Source organism: Triplophysa dalaica, chromosome 9 (assembly GCF_015846415.1).
Source record: "Triplophysa dalaica isolate WHDGS20190420 chromosome 9, ASM1584641v1, whole genome shotgun sequence".
Taxonomy (NCBI): domain Eukaryota; kingdom Metazoa; phylum Chordata; class Actinopteri; order Cypriniformes; family Nemacheilidae; genus Triplophysa; species Triplophysa dalaica.
Genome location: NC_079550.1, coordinates 22,559,522 through 22,579,137, shown reverse-complemented (window position 1 = coordinate 22,579,137; position 19,616 = coordinate 22,559,522). Strand labels below are relative to the sequence as shown.

Below are 19,616 nucleotides of genomic sequence, written 5' to 3'. Positions count from 1 at the left end.
AGTGGTACACTTACACAGCTGTGAGAGGTTTCTGCGCGTCCATGATGTCTTTTGCATCGTTCAATTAGCTTTAACTGAGCTAATGCCAGTATTGAGAAGCCTATCATCTGATTTGTTTATTGTGTTTTGATTTACAGGCAGTAAGTCTGTATATAATTTATGTATGACAACAAAAAGTACAATTGAGAAAGATAACTTAAAATTAATGGTACAATCGGAATGGTTTGGATTTACTCAAAAAAGTTTTGTCAATATTACTTACATTTATTTTGTTCATACAACTAAAGTTTTATTTGTTCAAATTACTTAATATTGTTGCGTGACGTGGGACCACTAAAAGCATCTTTTTTAAGTAAATTCATCAAAAAAATGTTTTAAGTGTGCCGTTGATGGTTGTGTGTACGAAGTTATAAACATAAACAAACGTTACTTTTGTGACCCCAACTGAACTTCAGGTACATATTCACAAACAATAGAGGGCCTGTAGATTATTCCCGATAACAAAAAAAATGAAACCGAGAAGAAGCGTTACTTGGCTAAACTTCTCTCCAATATTCTGAATTTAGACTGCGATACCAAGCTCAACCACTAGATGTCAATGTACCATACGCTTTCTTTAAATGCGACCGTACTACAGGACACATTCAACAAATGTTTTATTTAATAAAATGAACACACAACAAAATACAACAAATCGTTTATTTAAAAAAATTATTATACAAGAAAAAAATATATATTAATATAAATAAAATAAAAAGTGTTATATTATAAGACACAAGCCAATCACAAACCGGAAGTTAACTGGGGGTCAGGCCTGCGCACGTCCGATGAAACGGTCTTTATTTCCCATGATGATTTTTATTGCATATTGCAGCGCATATTAATACTAGTACTTTCAATTTTTTTGACAGACTTCTGTACGATAAGAAAATCTGCATTGGGCCAACACTTTACATAGAGCAGTCTATTTGGAAGGTTACGCCTACATAACACAGACTTTAAGTTCTGGACATCTAATACTCCTGCTCTCAGATCTTTCACTGTATCTCGCCCGAGTGAGGAGGACGAAGTATAAAATAAATCTTGATCCCCATTTGTTGCATTTCCTCTCTTTTCACAATGCATGAAAGCAATTAGCGCTGTGGTTTGTTTCCCAGCTATGTGCTAAGTGTCTCCATGTGCCAAATCGCAGGCCTGTTGTTGCATGAGTTCGCCCACTCGATCTCGGCTGAGCTTCCCTCTCCACACGCCCACACAGTACGTTACACAATTGTACCCTGAACAGTGCCCTGCTTAAAAACCCCCATTACTGCTTTCTTTTGTCTTGGTGTTAAACGGGTGAGAGGAGAAGTATGAAGCCAACAAATTTACAGATCTTTTGGTTTTCTTAAGTTCTTACACGATTCTCACTATAGATGGGGATCACTCCTTACTAATCACCTGAGATCTCACTACAAGAACACAAGTGTCTGCATAAGTGCATCAAAAGTGTGAAAATTCGCTAAATCTAACATGTCTTTTTGTTACACACATCACAGACATACACGGTTGTGTAATAGCTAATACTGGAGCTATTCGACAAGAGCTTTTGTTAAGCAGGTGGTTATGATAAAAACATGTCACTGACAGTTTGATTTCCAAAAATGTGTTAATCACACAATTGTCTTGTCGGATTAAAAACACTATTGGTTACATATGAAGAGTTTGCTTCCAACTCCGTTGTTATGTTATCATGTTTTTATAGTGATTATTTTAGTTGTTTGAGTTATTATGCATAAATCATAACAAACCAACTGCAGTATGAATGATATTATTGGAATGCGCAATAAAAACATGATTCATGTTTCACAAAGGTTTTTCTATGTCAAATCTTAAGGAAATAACACAAGTGCGCACTTTTAATAGTGTCAATGGCACTAATATGAATTAAAAGTTAAAGGGGTCATATGACGCGGCTAGAACGAATATTAACGTTTGTTTTAGATGTAATGCATTGTGTATACACAATTTAAGGTAACAAACGCTGTATTTTTCAGATACCGTGCATGTTTGTATTTCCTCTTTGCCACGTTCTTTTTGAAACGCGCTGATTTGGCTCTGAAAAGCAAGGCGTGCGATGATTGGCCAGTAAACCAGTGTGCAGCGATTGGTCGAATACTGCAAGCGTGTGCCGGAAACATCAGGTTCCTCTTCAATTGTACTCACAGGTACGCCCAGCTTACTAACATATACATTTGGGTGGTCTTAGTCAAATCAGACCACCAACTGTCGTAGATTTGTGAGTGTGTGGTTACACAAGGTGTTTCAGGCAGGTCTGGGTGAGCATTTGCTTTTAGATAAAATGCATCTTTTGTTCCCACACTTTCATTTTTGCAATTCTACGTGTCTAAGGCATGCAAGGGCAACTTATAACACACCAAATTCACAGAAAAACACGTATTCGGGCCATATGACCCTCTTACATGCCCATCCAAATATGAGGTTCTGTGCATAGAGCCTCATCCTATACAGACAAGCACCTGTTTCAAAAGATGTCAAAATGTAAGACTGCAACACTAGTTTTGCTAGGTATGTAACAATATCAAATTTTAATTGTACGATAAAACCTCAGTATAAGGTCCACTATACGGTATTTATTACAATATGACAAATGATGACTTGGAAACGTGCCACAAGCATCGTCTTTTATTTATCCTCTAATCATAACTGTTGCTTAAGGGTATGAGTCATAGTATGAGATGGGTCACATGACCTACACCCCTTTTATAAAATAAAATAATTCTATCAGATAGACCTCGACAAACGTAACATCTATTTTTTCAAACATTCTCTATGTTAGGCCCAAAAGACCTTTTGTTACATACAGTCATGTGACCACGATAACATTGCGACAATTTTGATATTGAGATAACATGATATCCATAATATTGGTACATCCCTGATGCTCCAGTTGGTCGGCTGCCTTACAATTTCGATAAAACCAATAAAACCAGTAGTCATATAGTAAGGTCAAATATATATAATTGAATCAAAGTTGAATTCATACCCACACTCAAAACAAAGTAACAGAACAATCCAACATTAAACTATTGAAAATCATTTATGCATCATATCTATTTAAATCAAGATTGATCGCATTCGATTTTTCAGTTTCTAACAATAAAAAATAAATCAAAATAAATCACGTAACCTCCAAATATAACATCAAACAGAGCAGAGAAAATGTGACGGGTTTCAAACATTCAGATGGGTTTCCATGCATATTGTCTGAGCGCCCAGATTTTATGAATTTTCTAGTCAAGCGCTAAAAACGATCTCCTATCGGATGATCTCAAAATAAGCGATTGCATCAAAAATGAGGTGCAGCTCAAGCTAAAGACGTCTGTGGGTAGAAGATAAAGCACAGCAGAGGAGAGCAAGGCAGACAAGATAATAAGGAGACCCAGGGATGGATTACAGATTACTTACACAATCATAAATAGTTTCTCCTCCGCGTATTCAATAATGGCCTTCACCCTGTATTGAGTAATCCGTTTTGGGCAGCCGAAGGAAGCAGCTAATACAGTCTTATCAAAACTGAGTATTGGGAGGCAGGGCCAAGTGCAGTTGTTTACAAGGTGAGGGCAGGCAGACACGGCGCAAAAGAAAGGGAAGGCGTTCAAATCCAGTGGTAATTCCTTTCGGGCTGTAATCCAGGGGGATTATGGGTACATTTGTATAGAGATTATATAATTTATCTTCAAGATGCTCATACACAGAGTGAATGGAGGAAAAGATGATAAAATGACAGAATATGAATCTGAGACGTTTGAGTAAATGAATCGGACAAATAGCAAAATTAAGAATTGTAGGTAACAGACTAAAAAGTAGATAGAAAGTATTGATGGAGAAATTCTTAAGGATTTGCCGTTGCATTGGAACTGCGTAAATAGACAGTATGAAGCTTAGTGGCTCCCTCATCATCCTCCTTAGACCATAATGTTGCTTTTTGCTATGGTGTGTTATTGATAAATACTATTAATAAATGTCCAAGTTGTCAATGAACTTGTGCATTTGTCCCTACAATAAGAGCCAGTCTTACCTGGCTAGTTAAGTTTTCAGAATTCTTTCTACAGGTTTTAATCTTGCCCAAAATCACCCTGTGCCATACAGATCATCATTTGACTGTATAGTTTGTGTTGGGCAATGTTTTTGAAATGTTTGCAAAGTGACAATTAAAGAATGTACCAAAAGTAGTCAGTCGCATATAACGGCGAACGAAGGAAAAGCCTAATTAGTGATTCATTGATTAAATTCCAAATAAATCCTGAGGCCTATTCACACCAAAGACAATAATGACAGGATTAATAACAGCTTTAAAAAGGGTTCTACATTTAAAAGTAAAATTAAAAAAAAATTATAATTCTGTCGTCTTTTATTTAATCTCATGCCTTTCAAAACCTGTATATGTTTCTTCTTTTTTATGAAATACAACAGAAGATATTTTGAGAAATGTGGTTTCCTGTTCTACCGTATTTGAAATGATACAATTATAAATGAAAAAAAAATGTGAACAAAAAAATTTGTGAGTGCATGAGTATATTATGCTTGGTTCACACCAAGCACGTACAAGAAGCGTTCCACAGTCTTCATTCGTTTATTATTTTCACGTGTGTCATGCGAGATGACAAATATCTTCAACTTGCGCAGAAGACGAGATGACGCGCGTTCACGGCAACCGCACCGGCCAATTCGCATCACCTGCTGCAAGATCTATTCGCAGCTTTGCATTGACTTTGTATGTAATTTACTCTCGCAAATCGCTTAATTCTCATTTGGTGTGAACCCAGCGTTCATATGTGATTTGTAAAATTGGATTTGTGCACCTGCACTGCAGGATACAAAAAAATCGACAAGTTTGCAAACTTTAAATGTACTATTACACATGAGTGTATCATAATTAAATATTTTGAATTTCTCATTAGCTCTTTTTCCAGCTAATAAATGATAAAAACATTGATGGTCAATTAAAATCCGTTTCAATTTAACTCACACATGTCACACATGTTAAATGTAAAACTGCAGCACTTGAGAATAAATACAACATTCTCATCTGTCAGTGTGTGATATAGGGTAATATAGTTATTGCTGTAGTTATTACACCTATCAATAGGAATGCTTACAGATATTTGACAGACGGGCCGCAGTTGAAGTTACATGAATACGTTTGAGTGCTGATGCAAGGCAAATATAGGCATATATGTGTGTATCTCACAAAACGCATTAGACCTAAACAATACATGTGCACTACAGATGGAGTTTATCCAGTTGCCCCATTCGAAAAGAAAAATACCAGATGAATGCAAACACACAAGCAGGGAAAAAATACATTAAATCTCCCTGTGTGTTTTCTACAGGAGATGAAAGAGCTCCGGTGTACTTTCTTTCTGTTTATTTAGCCTTAAATTAAGGAACTAATTGAACACTTTTCTGACTAGACAGAAATAAGCAACTACAGGAATAAGGAGATATAAACCAAATGTATAATTTCTCTTTGACCCCCACCCTAGTCTAACAAACGAGAGAGAGATAATGGGAATGGGATATATACAAACTAATTGAAGCTGCAAGTCAGTAAGACAAAAATGGACATAAAAAAATAAAAAATTCTGTAAAATGGAAAACCAAATATATGCCGTAATTTTTTTTTATTCCTATAAAATTATAGGATATATTTCCCCCACTTTCTTGTACATTTGTTGTCTTATTCTGTAATAAAAGATTTTTGATCGTATTTAAAAAAAACTAGAAATTTTCTTGAAGCGGGTGCCAGCTGTAAAATAACGTCTTTCCCTGTAAAATTACATTTTTTTTATTTTTCAGTAATTTTACAGTTTTTGCCTATAGTTAAAAAAGACATAAGCATCTATACATTTTTTTTAAATTTTGTTTTTTATTTTACGTGGGAGATCTGTAAAAAGAACAGTAAAATTACAGTTTAATACAGTGTAAGCCAGGATAAGGTCAATAGGTGAGAGGTGTCCAGATATTGATAAGATGACCCCAAAATAATTGCTCGCTTTGAAGCTTAGTGCCCACCCAACCTCAAACATTTTCTCCTTCGTTTAGCGCTCTTCTTTGTCCCTTTGGTTCACTTTGGCTCACTTTCTCTGGCTATTGGTTGATGCCCGCACATGGCATTATGAAAATGTAGTTTAGGCCTGCCGAGTTGAAGGGGTGGGGTGGCTTCTTCATTAATCACCACGTCAAATAAATCCTTGTGCCGCTTCTCTGACAGAGCATCAGTCACGGCAAAGTGTTCCTTAACAGACAGAGAGGAATGAGCTGCCTGTGGGACAGGGTCAATCAGAAACTCATCAAATGCGTCATTTCATCTATGTATTTAGACAAACGGCACTTGTTTATGGGAAAGATATCAGGTGTTCTGGAAGAAGGAGCGGTGCTGAAACGACACATCCATTAATCAGGTCTTGATTATAGACGACGAGGAAGGTTGTTTATCCTAATTTCATTCATTGCGATCAACAAAGAAAATACAAGCGCGTACTGCCATTAGCAGTGGCCGCGGACGGCACAATTATTTCCTCGTATTAAATTAAGCAATGATGAATGAGCCAATAAAAACTAAAACAAAGACATTTTTATTACTTCAATTTGAACTCTCCCCTTCAATCTCTGATCCCAGTGTAAATAATGATGTGGGTGTGAAAGTGTATTTTAAAATGTTTACTAAATGAGCCAGGGGCATGAGAGAGATAATGTGATAACGCGTGCCAATGTCAAAGTTGTTTTTCACTATTGCCTCACATTACACTCAAACTTACGAACCCAAGTCAGTGGGGGTGCTAGTTTGGGCTGTCAGTGAAACTGTCAACAACCAAAAGTGGCTTGAGCGACTAGTCTGGTTTCATCATTCGCAACTCGCCATCAGCATGTCCTGCCCACCATCATAACAGATACAGTACGCTCTGAGTCTTTGGCTGTTTAATCAAAAACATATTTCTGTAATGGGCGGAGTAGTTAAAATGTGAAAGCAAAGCTTCAAACCTAATGAGCTTACAGAAAAATGGGTAACACGTTATTTGAAGGGAATTCTGTCGTCATTTACTCTCCTTCGACTTATTCCAAATCTGTATAAATGAAACGTATAAAACACAGAGAAAGATATTTGGAAGAATGCTTATGACCAAACATATCTTGACTCCCATAGTAGGAATTCGGAAAAAATACAACGGTGGTCAAAGGTGCCCCAGAACTATTCGCTGTTTTATTTTCTTCAAACAATATTTTCTTTTTTTGGGGGGTCCACAGAACCAAAACCAAGTATTGTTTTCCTACTATAGGAATCAATGGGGGTCAAAATCTGTTTGGTTATAAGCATTCTTCCAAATATCTTCCTCTGTGTTCATCAGAAAAAGAAACACATACAGATTTGGAACAACTCGATTGTGAGTAAATGATGACAGAACTTTCATTTTTTGGTGAACTGTCCCTTTAAGGTGAAACTTGACACAGTCCAAGTCAAACCAATGACTGCAACCGGTAGGTCATGAGTAAATAAACACCGCTGATGTCACAGAAATCAACAGTTCTCGCGGCAAAACTCCATTTGATATACTCAAACTACCTTATAAACCCCAGAAAGTAGACACCAAACTAATTAAATTACTTCGCAAAGTTTACTTAAATGGTTAGCAAAACGTAAGGTGCCTGCAAATTTCCTTTCATTTGGCTACAGTGACGGGCGCGTTTGAAATCCGTCTGCAAATAATTAGTGCATATATTTGCATCAAAATCATTTACACCATATGTTGAAGAAATGATGGAAACCGCACGATGAAAATGTTCTCCTTTTTCTGTTATGCAAATGTGCGCGTTGAGCCTGCGGAAGTAGAAGGCAAGATGGAGAGATATAAACGGCAGATCACCAGGTGGTTTTAAAAACCAAGACCACAGAGGAGGAGAGAGACGGGAGCAGGAGAAGAAATTATTCCGGTTGGGTGCGAGTGTACAAGGTTTGGTTTCAAAAGCTCAACAGATGCTGTTTGAAATCTGTCAACAGCTAAGAGAAACCCCTCTCTTCTTGAACCCGCAAACTGCAGTTGTGTCCGACTCCTCGCGCACAACTCGCTGGATTAAGATTTCGATGGATTAACTCGGAACAACATGTTCGATGTTATAAAGCAAACCGCGCCGAAGGGCTGTACATTATAATAGTTTGTCAATACCTGTAAATGACCCCTGGCACTAACATTAGAACAGATGTTGGAGACCACATCAAGGCCACATATTCTTCTCCAGATTGAGTGGGTGTCCACTGAGAAAGACAATGTGAAATAAAGCAGATCATGGTAACTAATGTCAAAAAAAGAGAGGGAATAAATATGTTTCTGTTTCAGAATATGGGTCTGTCTCAAAACAACAGACTCAACTTCAGCCTATAAATTCCAGCTGAAGTGTGTGTGCGTATATATAAGGAAAGAGAAAGGTGACACCCCCGCGGTGTATGTGGTCTGCTGGCCTCACATCTGCTACGACAGTCTAAACTTCTGTTACTTTCTAACAGCAAAATTCAGACAATTCACAAGCTGCACGAGCGACTCCCTTTAGTGATGCTAAATCCCCAAGCTTTCAGTGTTCATGTTCTGCTCTCTCTCACCAGGGGACTGTCGAGTACCATTACAAACCCAGCAACAAATCACAGAAGAGCAAAAAATGACCAATTGATGCTTCCCTAGCATGACGGTGGGTCATTCAAAGTGACCGACAAGGACCATTCAACGAGGAACACAAACAGATGTTGGTACTTAGGTTTTAATGTACTTTGAAAATACCAGCATCTGCTCAACAACAAAAGTAAGAACATTGTTTGACAGCATAAGATAGAAAAGTAAGAGAAAAGTGTCAAAAACTGATGTTAAAAAAGTTCATATGGTTTTTTATATATTGTTTCACATTCACTAACCATTATTAGTTAACAAGAAGAATGAAATTAAATATTTACAGCATTTGAAAAGTTTATTTCCGAAAAGAGATAACTGTTATTGTGCATTTCAATTAATATCAGTCAAACTGCAGTTGGTTTGTTTTGATTTAAGCTGTAATAACTTAATATATACAGCTAACTAACACAATAAAAACATGATAACATTATAAAAAAACATGATTTTGAAATTGAATTCATTTCTTCATTTATTTAGCTCAGTTTAAGTTAACGTGTATTTTTGATAACAAAGAAATACAATATAAGTGTGTTCCGGGTTGGATAAATAGTATAACCTGTATACGGCACAAATGTATTTTGGGTTTCCAGTTCTTTTTTTTCTTAACCAAATAAAACCAAATCTGGAATGTTGGACAATTTAGGACCTTAAAAGTAAGTTTAATTTCCTCTTTTCTACATAAGCAATAAACAAAACTTCTGTGATATATGGGTGTGTCTATATGGATTTTGAGCAAGAATCTGATCGCTCAAAGACCTAACTCTGAAACCTTTCTGAAAACCAGAAAATGCTTTATGCTGGGTTCAAATATTTTCATCTGGCAAGGAAGACTAGATTGACGGCCGTCTGCAGCAATCACACCCAATGATTCGCATCATTCGCATCGCCTGCAACAAGTTTGCATCTATTCTCGTCTTTGCATTGTATGTAATGTACTCCGCGTTTGGTGTGAACCCAGCATTAGGAGCACATAAAACACTGTGGGAACCGCTCCACTGTCAGTAGACCAGCTGTGCACGCTCGGCACTCTGAAAAGTTAAAATATTTCCATCTCGATGCAGCGGCGAGGCACATTATCGCTTACTATTTGCGCACGAGCGCCTTCCGTGTGTGCACATTTAAAATAACGAACTTGCGCACGCAAAAGACGTGAAATGTGAATCGCCCCTTAATGTGGTCAAAATTATATTACTGGGAGTGGATTTAGGTAGAAAGGCAAGCAAATCAATACAATGATGTAAGCGCTTAGAGGGGCTGTCTGCGGGGGGTCAGGGACCCTGGAGGACGAGGCACCCGTATAAAAGGAAAAGAGTGAGAGAAGGGACCTCATTACAGGTCTCCCATGTCCCCTCTACTATTGAGTGTGAGCAGCTTACGTGAGGATGATCTGCTCCACACACACACACTCCCACACATGGACAGGAGGTGGGGGCAGCTTAGCACGGAGCGCTGGGGCAGGATTTAGAGATCTCAGGAGATTTTGACGAGAAAGGAAAGCGAGGAATAGAAAAAGCTGGAAAGAAGCGATTGGCGGGCGTACAGAGGAACGGGGGCTTACAGCATAGCACAGATCTCAGTCAGAGAACATTACCATTCCAAAACGACCAACATCTGTTCTATTACAGACACAAAGGGTGAGAAAATATAGAGAGGTCAGTCCTCCTCCTGCGCATTTATTATCTTTCAATTATTTAAGCTGATGTGTTTGATTTTGAATCAATAAATGTGATAGTAAAAAAGAGCACAGGCAGAGCTATGCCTAGAAAGAGTCAGTGGTGGTTATACACAAACACAGGAGCGATATTATCTTTACTATGGACGGTTTCAAGGCAACAAACGCTTTTGTGGCCCAAACTTAACTTCCGGTACACAACTGCAAAGAACAGAGCTCATGTAGATTATTTCTGATAACAAGCAAAATACGTAACAAGTAAATTAAATAGGCTGGCACGATTCTACAGTCTTATTTTGGGTTGCCAGTAGAAGAACAGTTACTTGACTAAACTTAACTGTGACAAAGTTACACGACCCATTCGTCAAACTGTTTATTTTATCAAATGAAAGCGGAGGAAACATCCTATTTAATGCATTCTGACTTCTTTACACTCTTAAATGTGCTGTCTTCTCATGGTTAACATGGTCGTGTTGAATGTATGACGCAGTATTTCTGTCTCGATTCACTCCGCCATGCTTTGTACAAGTTTGTTTCGAACATGGATTCCGGTTTCGTAATAAGAGTTCTTAGTATTGCTGGGCGGTATGACCAAACATTTATATAACAGTGTTTTCCAGATTTAAACCGGTTTCCCGGTACATGGCGATATTTTTTTAATCACATTTTCTACTGATTGAGAGAGGAAATAGTGCTCTTGATTGACTTAAAATGCACTTTTATATCCCCTATAATAACTGCAAATTTAAGACTTCTTTAACAGCTGAATAGCATGCGAAGCTAACTTGCATACATCATATTTAAGCAAATAAATAGAGAACAAGCACTGGCGCTCCCAACTTCATGAGTCAGGAGTATCCATCCAGAAATTAATAGTTGAATAGTTGAAAACAAAATAGTAACAATTGTACCATTACAACATGATTGTGATGTCTGTTATGTTATATATAGTCTCAATGGCTTCATGATTTCCTGAAATCATATTTTTTTATCATAAAACAAAGGCTTAAATTAGATATGTGGGAGTAAAGCGACCACATAGACGGTCCAACGGTTCAAACTAAAATCACATTATATTATATGCTTATATGGAGCAGATATGAGGGGAACACGATCGTTGTTAGAAAATGTTTATACTTAATATAACATAATAAATACTTGAAATTGCTGCAATTGTGCTGCTGTTCAGCCGCGAGGTGCGCGAGACGCACGCAAACATCCAAACGCCTCTCTTTAGCGCGTGTTTATATAGAAAAATTATGTTTAAGTAGTGCCGCGGCATAGAAAGACACAAGAAACTGATGGATGGCGCGGTCCCAGCACTAAAAGATGTCGGTGAAACTGTGTCAGTGAAACTAAGTCATGTGTCTGTGTTTTGTTGGCAATCGGCATGTACTTGCATAATGAAAACAATACAAACGTATAATGAATCAATGCAATGATGTATTGCGAATACTTCAGACGCTAGTATTTTTCCGGAAATAATCGTACAGCTGTATCTGTCTTCTGTAAATTTGCTCAAACTAATACTCTTGAGATACTCAAGATTAATATGAGATTGGCAGAAACTGCATGTGTTACCTCATCTTTAACATACAATAAAATCAAACAAATTGTTTATTTGATACAATTAGTATACAATACAATATTATTATAAATGAATAACGTAGCAGAGGTCATGTGTGCAATGATCATAGAGCAGTGACTGTAACATAAACACCAATAACTCAAGTAAGCTCTGTGCCAGTCACAGGAAATGAACACAAGATGGAGAGAACGCCAGTCTCTAGCTTCCATTAAACCTCTCTGTTGTGTTTAACATAGTCTCAACATATTAAAAAGACACATAGAGACGCACTGTTAACAACAAGAAAAAACTAGATTTTCACCACAGGGCGACTTCAAAGTTAACCTAACAAACTTTTAAGCAAACTATTTTAAGCAAAACATGAGCGTTTGTGTGTGTGTGCGTGTGTGTTTTCTGAGAAATGATGAAATAATGACTAGAGATTACAGACATACATTTGTGTTCATATTGTCTTTTTATTATTCTTAATTATGTTTTATATGTTTATGTCTTATACGTTTATATACTTATTCAATTGGTTATAAATTTTAATTTTTTTTCTATATTACAAAACGCAGAAAACATAATTTACGTGTTTTACGTGTTTTACGAGACAAATACATGACCAGACCTTCAGTTCATGCTAAAGCTTGAGGCTTTGAATACAAAATTTAATTAAAGCATTTGTTAAAATAAATTATAAAAAAATTCAAATAATAACATTCAAATATTATTTGCAAAAACAGTATTTCAAATGCACCACTTTCAAATGAATTCTCGTTCTTAAATTCTGTTTCTATATTATTTATTTAAATCTGACCTATTTTTAATGAAAAAACCCAAAGCGTCTGCAAGTTTTGTAATTTGATGTCTATGTCTGTAGCTACTCGAAAAGTCAAAGGGATTGTTCCCCAAAAATGGAAACTCTGTATCACCCACTCGCCTATATGTCATTCCAAACCTAAATGCTCTTTCATGAAAGATAGATTTTATTTTAATCGGGTAATATTTGTACAAAATTATCAGGTGACCATGTTTACTTTCTTCACTGATTAACATCAAAAGACACATGATTGTAGCTTTTGTAATCTAATGTGCAGTCAAACGTCCTTAAATAAACATACACTGGTGGTGGGTGAGGAGAGACCCCTCTCATATGTTTGTAAAGCGCTTTGGGTGTAGACCAATACAGCGCTATATAAATGCCTCATTCATTCATATGGAGATGAAGAGAGTCACATTGTTTTTGTTTGGTACAAACTCGATTTCTGGACCTTGGTTGTCTCTCAACTCCTGCGTACTCCCCTGATAGTTAAGTGTAAAGTGTTTGAATTGCTAGCTATATAATAGATATATTCTTCACCTGTAAAAGGGAAATTTATTGATATTTATATCACAGCAGTTTCTACAATTAGAGGATCCGCAATTTTGGCATTTTAAAACAGATAGATGGAGTGGTCCCAGCATTAAAAGATGCCAGACATGAACCGCACGCGGTAAGTGAAACGGAGTCACATGTCTGTCTTTTATATATGTGATCAAACTAAAGACTCTACTGACATTTGAAGGATACGATACTGTTCTGAAAGTACTCAAGATTAACATGAGAAATGCACAAACTATCTGACTACGGCCACTTCAAAGTCCCAGTGAAATCACAATGTTATTTTTTCATGAAATATTGCAGCATTTATTGTAAATAGTTTGTCAATATGGGTCATTCTCTTTCTAAAATCACGTGCCCTCAGAATCTTCAGTTAAAATTTGAAAATGCTCTTCCGTCCTGTAATGACTATCTATCTTAAATGACGTGTGTTAGACGGCTTGGGCAGAGCATCCGTTAGCTCCTCCCCTTTAACCGTCAGTCTGCTACCAGTTCCATTTCAAAACGCAACGGCTGTTTTTATACGTCCAATCAAATCGCAGAGACAGACGAAAGCCACGCCCACTATTTTTCTCATTCTAAATTCCATTTCACTCGAAAATGTGTCAAAATATGGAAATTGAAACGATCCTAACTTCCGCTTCACAGGGACTTTAAGCTCTTCAGTTACATGGTGATTTTGAACGCATTAGAATAAAGGTTAAGCCTTACCTGCCGCTTGAAGTACAAGCTGGAGTCGTGATTTGGCATGTTCCGCAGGTGTCTGAAATGAGAGTAAAAGTTATCACAAACTGCTTAACACTTCTTATTGAATAAGAAACATTTAAAGGTATGAACATTAGATGCAGGGTAAAAAAAGGTTTGAGCACTTTTTTGACACAATCACATCTTCAGTCAAACAAACGATGTAAACACGCATGAGGACTTTAAACGCCACTTTTGATATCTTCACTGTTAGATTTTCCCCTTTTAACATCCAAGAAAAAGAATGACCAGCACGAAAAGCTTAAAAGCTGTCGTGTGTTTGTCCTGTGATGGTGTATGACATCACAGAAAGAGAATGTTAATAGGATGAAAGCCTGGCACTTCTTTTCGAAAAATGTCTCTCACAGCATAAATTTGATTGATCAAACTTGAAATATATAACACTTTAAAAATGTCATCTCAGGTGAGAGTGGAGAAATATGATGACCATTTTAATAGAAAACTGATTCTCTGCTGTTTCTTAGGTAATCTCATACGCCCACGATTGACTGAATGTCTGATGCATAAGGTACACTTTCTTAAGGGTATTCGTGATCTTAAACAACTACAAACATCCATTTTGTTCTCTGCATTAAGTTCTCTGATGCAGGATCATTTTAATTTGCTATTGTTGTTTGTTTTTAACGGCAAATGCTTGCGTGTTTCCGTTGAACGCACTTATCATGCAAAAAGTGAACCAATAAGAGGCAAGATCGGAAGAAAAGGATGACGCGTGCCAGTGACTGTACATTATTTTAAACCGGGCTGTCCTGTACGGTGGGATATCGATTCGGGCACCGACTAGCGACTGTTTTGGCAGCACTTGGAGCGCACACACTGTATGGCTAAGCCACAGCCGTCTCCGTTACGCACACATGCACATTCGTTAGCTTCCAAAGCTATAAGGGCTGGGTAGAAAAAAGTATTCTTCGATTTTAATCGATCTTCAATTTAAAGAGACAATATACATCGGGAAATCCTCAGAGAATATTATCTGTATTTCACCTCTCGTCCAGAGGATGGCAACATTTTCAAGTTGAATTTTTAAATCGTTTTGTCAAGTTGTTCATGATTTCAATGTTGCACGTTTACAATTTGTATTTTACAGTAATGTTTGGTTACTCAAAGTAAAAAGTAGTTCAAAACAATTGTGTGGGCTATACTATTAACTTGAGTTTGTATTTCATTCATTTAGCTGAGTAGGGGGGTTTGGGTTACCAGCCTATATATTTAAATATGGATTCCATGTCTGCAAAACTAGTATTTAAATGAAATACTGATAACTGATCGATATTGAATGGACTCGAAATGGAAAACGTATAAATAAGAATCTAATTGAATCGCCAAAATGGTTTCAAAAATGGTTTTCAAAACCCAGCCCTAACAACCCTCACAGTAATCTCAAGTTTACATTGTGTTTTTTAAATAAATTTATGAGCAAAACCTCTAAAATAAGCTTATTGCACTGATATATTTTACAAGTTTGATTTGTGTTGTTTTCGCACACACTTTATTTGTTGTACTCGTACTTGATTCTGAAATATGATGAGGATTAATTTAGCAGATTTTTTCCCCTCACAAAAATGCAAATGTATCTGAATGTATACTACTGACTTTGCACACTGAAGTTCTTTTTGAGTATTTGACCAATGAAACTGTACTGTAGTTGCACTTAATATCATATACAATATTTGATATCAAGACAATAAAAACACCAGCCAGCTCGGGCCCCGCGTCCCATGCCTGGGACGGCCCTGAAAACAAGTAATATATTTATTATTACTGAGCATATAGCTAATGTGGGTTATCAAGTGTATGAGTAAAATGTTGAATGCCAGGTTGCAAAGGGTTATTTTTCTTCACTTTAGTGCTTTATAAACTGCTGTGTGGACTTAGTTACAGTGTCGGTAAAACGACAAGATACAAAGCAATACTTAAAATAAGAAATAATTTTTAAATAACACAATACAGCGGCAATATTGGTATGTAAAATTATAACATTACCAAATATCACTTGGATCTTCACAGTGACAGGTTATTCTTTCAGCCGACCCCTTTATCAATATCTCTTATATATTGCTTTTTCCTAAGGAGGTATTGTGGAAACGAGAAAAGTTGTAACTGTTTTTTCATCTAAATAAAGCAACAATAAACTCGCAGCGGAGTGCATGCATTACAAGCACATTTCACATCTCATTGGACTTCTTCAACCTCAATAACAATTTTTTATTTGTTACATTTTTTTTCCAACCACTGCCCTTCTCTTTAACCAAAATAAGTAAATAAATAAATATTTCCTTTAGAAAATGCAATATTCTGTTTTTTAATATCTGGGTCTATAAGATCAGGGCAGAGATGGGCTCCAGTGCAATAAGTTTATTTATATATTTATAACAAATCCTGCATATCAGGAGGCCTGGGTTGAGCGTCTATAAAACATAATGTTGTGTATGGATATACTTTTTTATATATAATCTCGATACGGAATCTGAGGCCTTTTTACAATGTGCCATACTTCAAGATGGCGCTAACAGCATTTGGGAAAGCGAAGGCTGTTCATCTTCGTGTCTCCAGCAGGCATTGCCGCTGCATAATAATAAGCTTTCCTGCTCCAAAATGTTATTTAGCTGTCTCGCGCTCATTTCTCAAACTTCGCCGGTTTTACAATTTCCCAAACTTTTATTTCCTTCATTATTGCCGACGAGATTTCATTATGTATTTAAAATGTAAACAAGCTTGAGTGATGACAGCAGAGGTTTAACCGCTGCCACTCTCTCCTTCAAACACACAATCCACAGAAAGAAACCCACACGCGAGCGAGGCTAGAATGGAAAGCAGTTGCATTAATTGAACGGTTTGACACACGCGTTTATGTACTCGTAAATGCGCGCGTGTGGGGGGGGGACGCGGGGGGGACTGAGGGTTGGGTCTACACTCAACACACATAAATCATATAGAAGAAAAATGAGAAAATGTGCCAGCTAACTCATCTCCTCGCCATCCCGAGAAAATGAAATTCACCGAAATACCTATCAAAACTGCAATCATCAGGAGATACAATCGCCTTTGCTCTATCTGCACTTTCCGATTTAATTTCCTTTATGCCCTTGACATTTGGAGATACCATTTAGATTATGCGTATATGCGGTAAAGGACCATTTCACTCGACTCGATATACAAGGGTCTCGGACTTAATGTAACAACGCTTTCGTTTGAAAAGAATTTGGGTTTTATTTTGTTGTTTTAAATTTTTTGGTACGTTCCAGTTGCCTGACCTATCCAAAACAGAGATAATCCAAGAGATAAAAGGCTGGGATCTCAAAACCTGGCATTGGGTTTTTCACGCAATTACACTTTGTCTGAGCAGATTTTGGGTCTGATTAAACGGAGGCAGACAAAGGCCCGTGGCAAACATCCCCTGCACCCCGAGACATGTCCGATCTGATGAAATCATTAGTGTAATAAGCATGTTAATCAGTTCTCAAATGATATTCGCATAGCTCCTCTGCTTTCATTTAGCTGACAGACGGCAAACTGTTATCGGCAAAAGAGCCCGAGAGAGGGAGGGAGGAGAGAAAGCGTAAAACAGGAGCTTCAGATGAACGCTGAAGGCGATGCCCGGACTCTATTGATTTCCAAACCCCTGATATTCACTCGTTCTGCCAAACAACTTGATGACGTGATAAGATATCTATAATTTAACACCAAATATCTATCGCCAGAGCGTTTACGCTCAACAACTTTCACTAAGATCAACAATAAATAATACATGAAAATGTTTCATACAAAACTGGCAAAGCAAAAACAATTACCTGCGAATTGGGATGTACCGATCGTATCGATATCGTGATATCGCAAAACTGTCTCAATAATATCATGGTTAAGTGATTGTATAAAACGATCGGTCTTCTGGGCCTAACACAGAGAAAGTTATAAAAAATAATAGATGCGACCTCTGGAAAGGTCCATCATTTTTTATTTTTTCAGACATGTGACCCATCTCGAACAATAACTCATACCTCTAAGCAGCAGTTATGATTAAAGGATCAAGAAAATATGCTTATGACACGTTTCCAAGTCATTTTTAACGACGCAATAAATACCGTAGCGTGGACGTTACACCAAGGTTTTATCGTACGGTGAGATTTGATATTGTTACATCCACACCGGCAATTTTTTTTTTACATAAAATACCAGAACGACAATAGAAACATAAAACATGCATGAAGTTCAACTAGTGTGATGCACTAATATGAAGTCTTCTCACCGCCCGGATGATTGTCTTTTGTACCGTGTGTGTTTTTTATACCTGGCAACAGGGATTTAGATCTTTCGAAGAAAAAGACAGATAAAGAAGAACAGAAGAAAACAGCACGCTGCTTTTACAGGCTGAAAACAATTTCCGAACACCCAGACAGCTTGTAATTCGGAGCCGTTTATGGCTGGCGTTTACTAGGGAAGGAGTGAATATTTAAGGGAAACCAGGGGGCACAAACACCTAAAAAAGAGACTGCTTTTATTTACAGTTCATCAGCTTGAATTCTAATAAAATATTTCATCACCTGGTGCCTGACAAGTGGCATGTAATCTAACACCTTTTATCAAATCAACAATAAATTCAAGGCTCAATATTCGCTTATGGAAATTTTTCTGGCAATTTGGAGTTGATCATAGGCAAACATATCACACACCTGCCTATTTTACTGGAGCTACTGCCTCATCTCAATGGATGAAAACCAATGTGTGTGTGTGTATGCAGTGTATATATATATACATACATACATACATACATACACAAACACCGAAAATTTTGTAGCAATATAGCATTAAAAATATATTTTATGGTCGCAAATCCTACTTCTACCTCTTAACCTAACCATAACTATGTCTTAAAAATATGTAAAGAAACATGACAGACATAATTACAATCATTTGAAAAGGTTAATTCCAAAAATGAGATAAAATCATGTTTTTAATTGTGCATTACAATTAATATCAATCAAACTGCAGTTGGTATGTTTCGATTTAAGATAAAATAACTTAAAAAAAAATACAGCAAACTTACACAACAAAACACAATAAAAACACGACATCATAATAACATTTTAAAAATAGAGTTATCTCATTTTCGAAACAAACTTTAATTATTTGTTTCAAAAATAACAAAAGTAGTCCAAATGACGACTCCTCTCCGGTTTAATACAACAGTTTTGTGTGAGTCACCTCGCAGAATTTAAGTTGTTTATCGCTAAAAATATCATTCAGATTATTATCCTGATCCAATCCGTGAAAGCGCGCATTTCTCATTCAAACACACATTGCCAGAAAGACGGCATGTCGCAATCGGTGACGAAGTAAAACTTCTTGACGGCACCAGCGATATATTTTGAATTTGTAATGAGCGCATCAGCGGCAGTATTGCTGCTAACAGTGGCTGCGTGCTCTGGGGATGAAGATCGCAGATTAAATGTTTGGATTTGTTCCTGTTCCTCCCAGTCGAATGGATTCTTAAGACTTGGATTACAT

At 37.0% G+C, this 19,616-nt stretch overlaps 1 protein-coding gene across 2 annotated transcripts in view; it reads right to left on the bottom strand.

Moving 5' to 3' along the window:
* The window catches only part of rsrc1 (arginine/serine-rich coiled-coil 1), a 95,028-nt gene that overhangs the window by 34,011 nt on the left and 41,401 nt on the right, over positions 1 to 19,616 (bottom strand). For both annotated transcript variants that reach the window (XM_056755940.1, XM_056755941.1), the window contains exon 6: positions 14,058 to 14,109. In XM_056755940.1, coding sequence (XP_056611918.1) covers positions 14,058 to 14,109 — 52 coding nt within the window. The remainder of the gene's footprint in view (positions 1 to 14,057; positions 14,110 to 19,616) is intronic.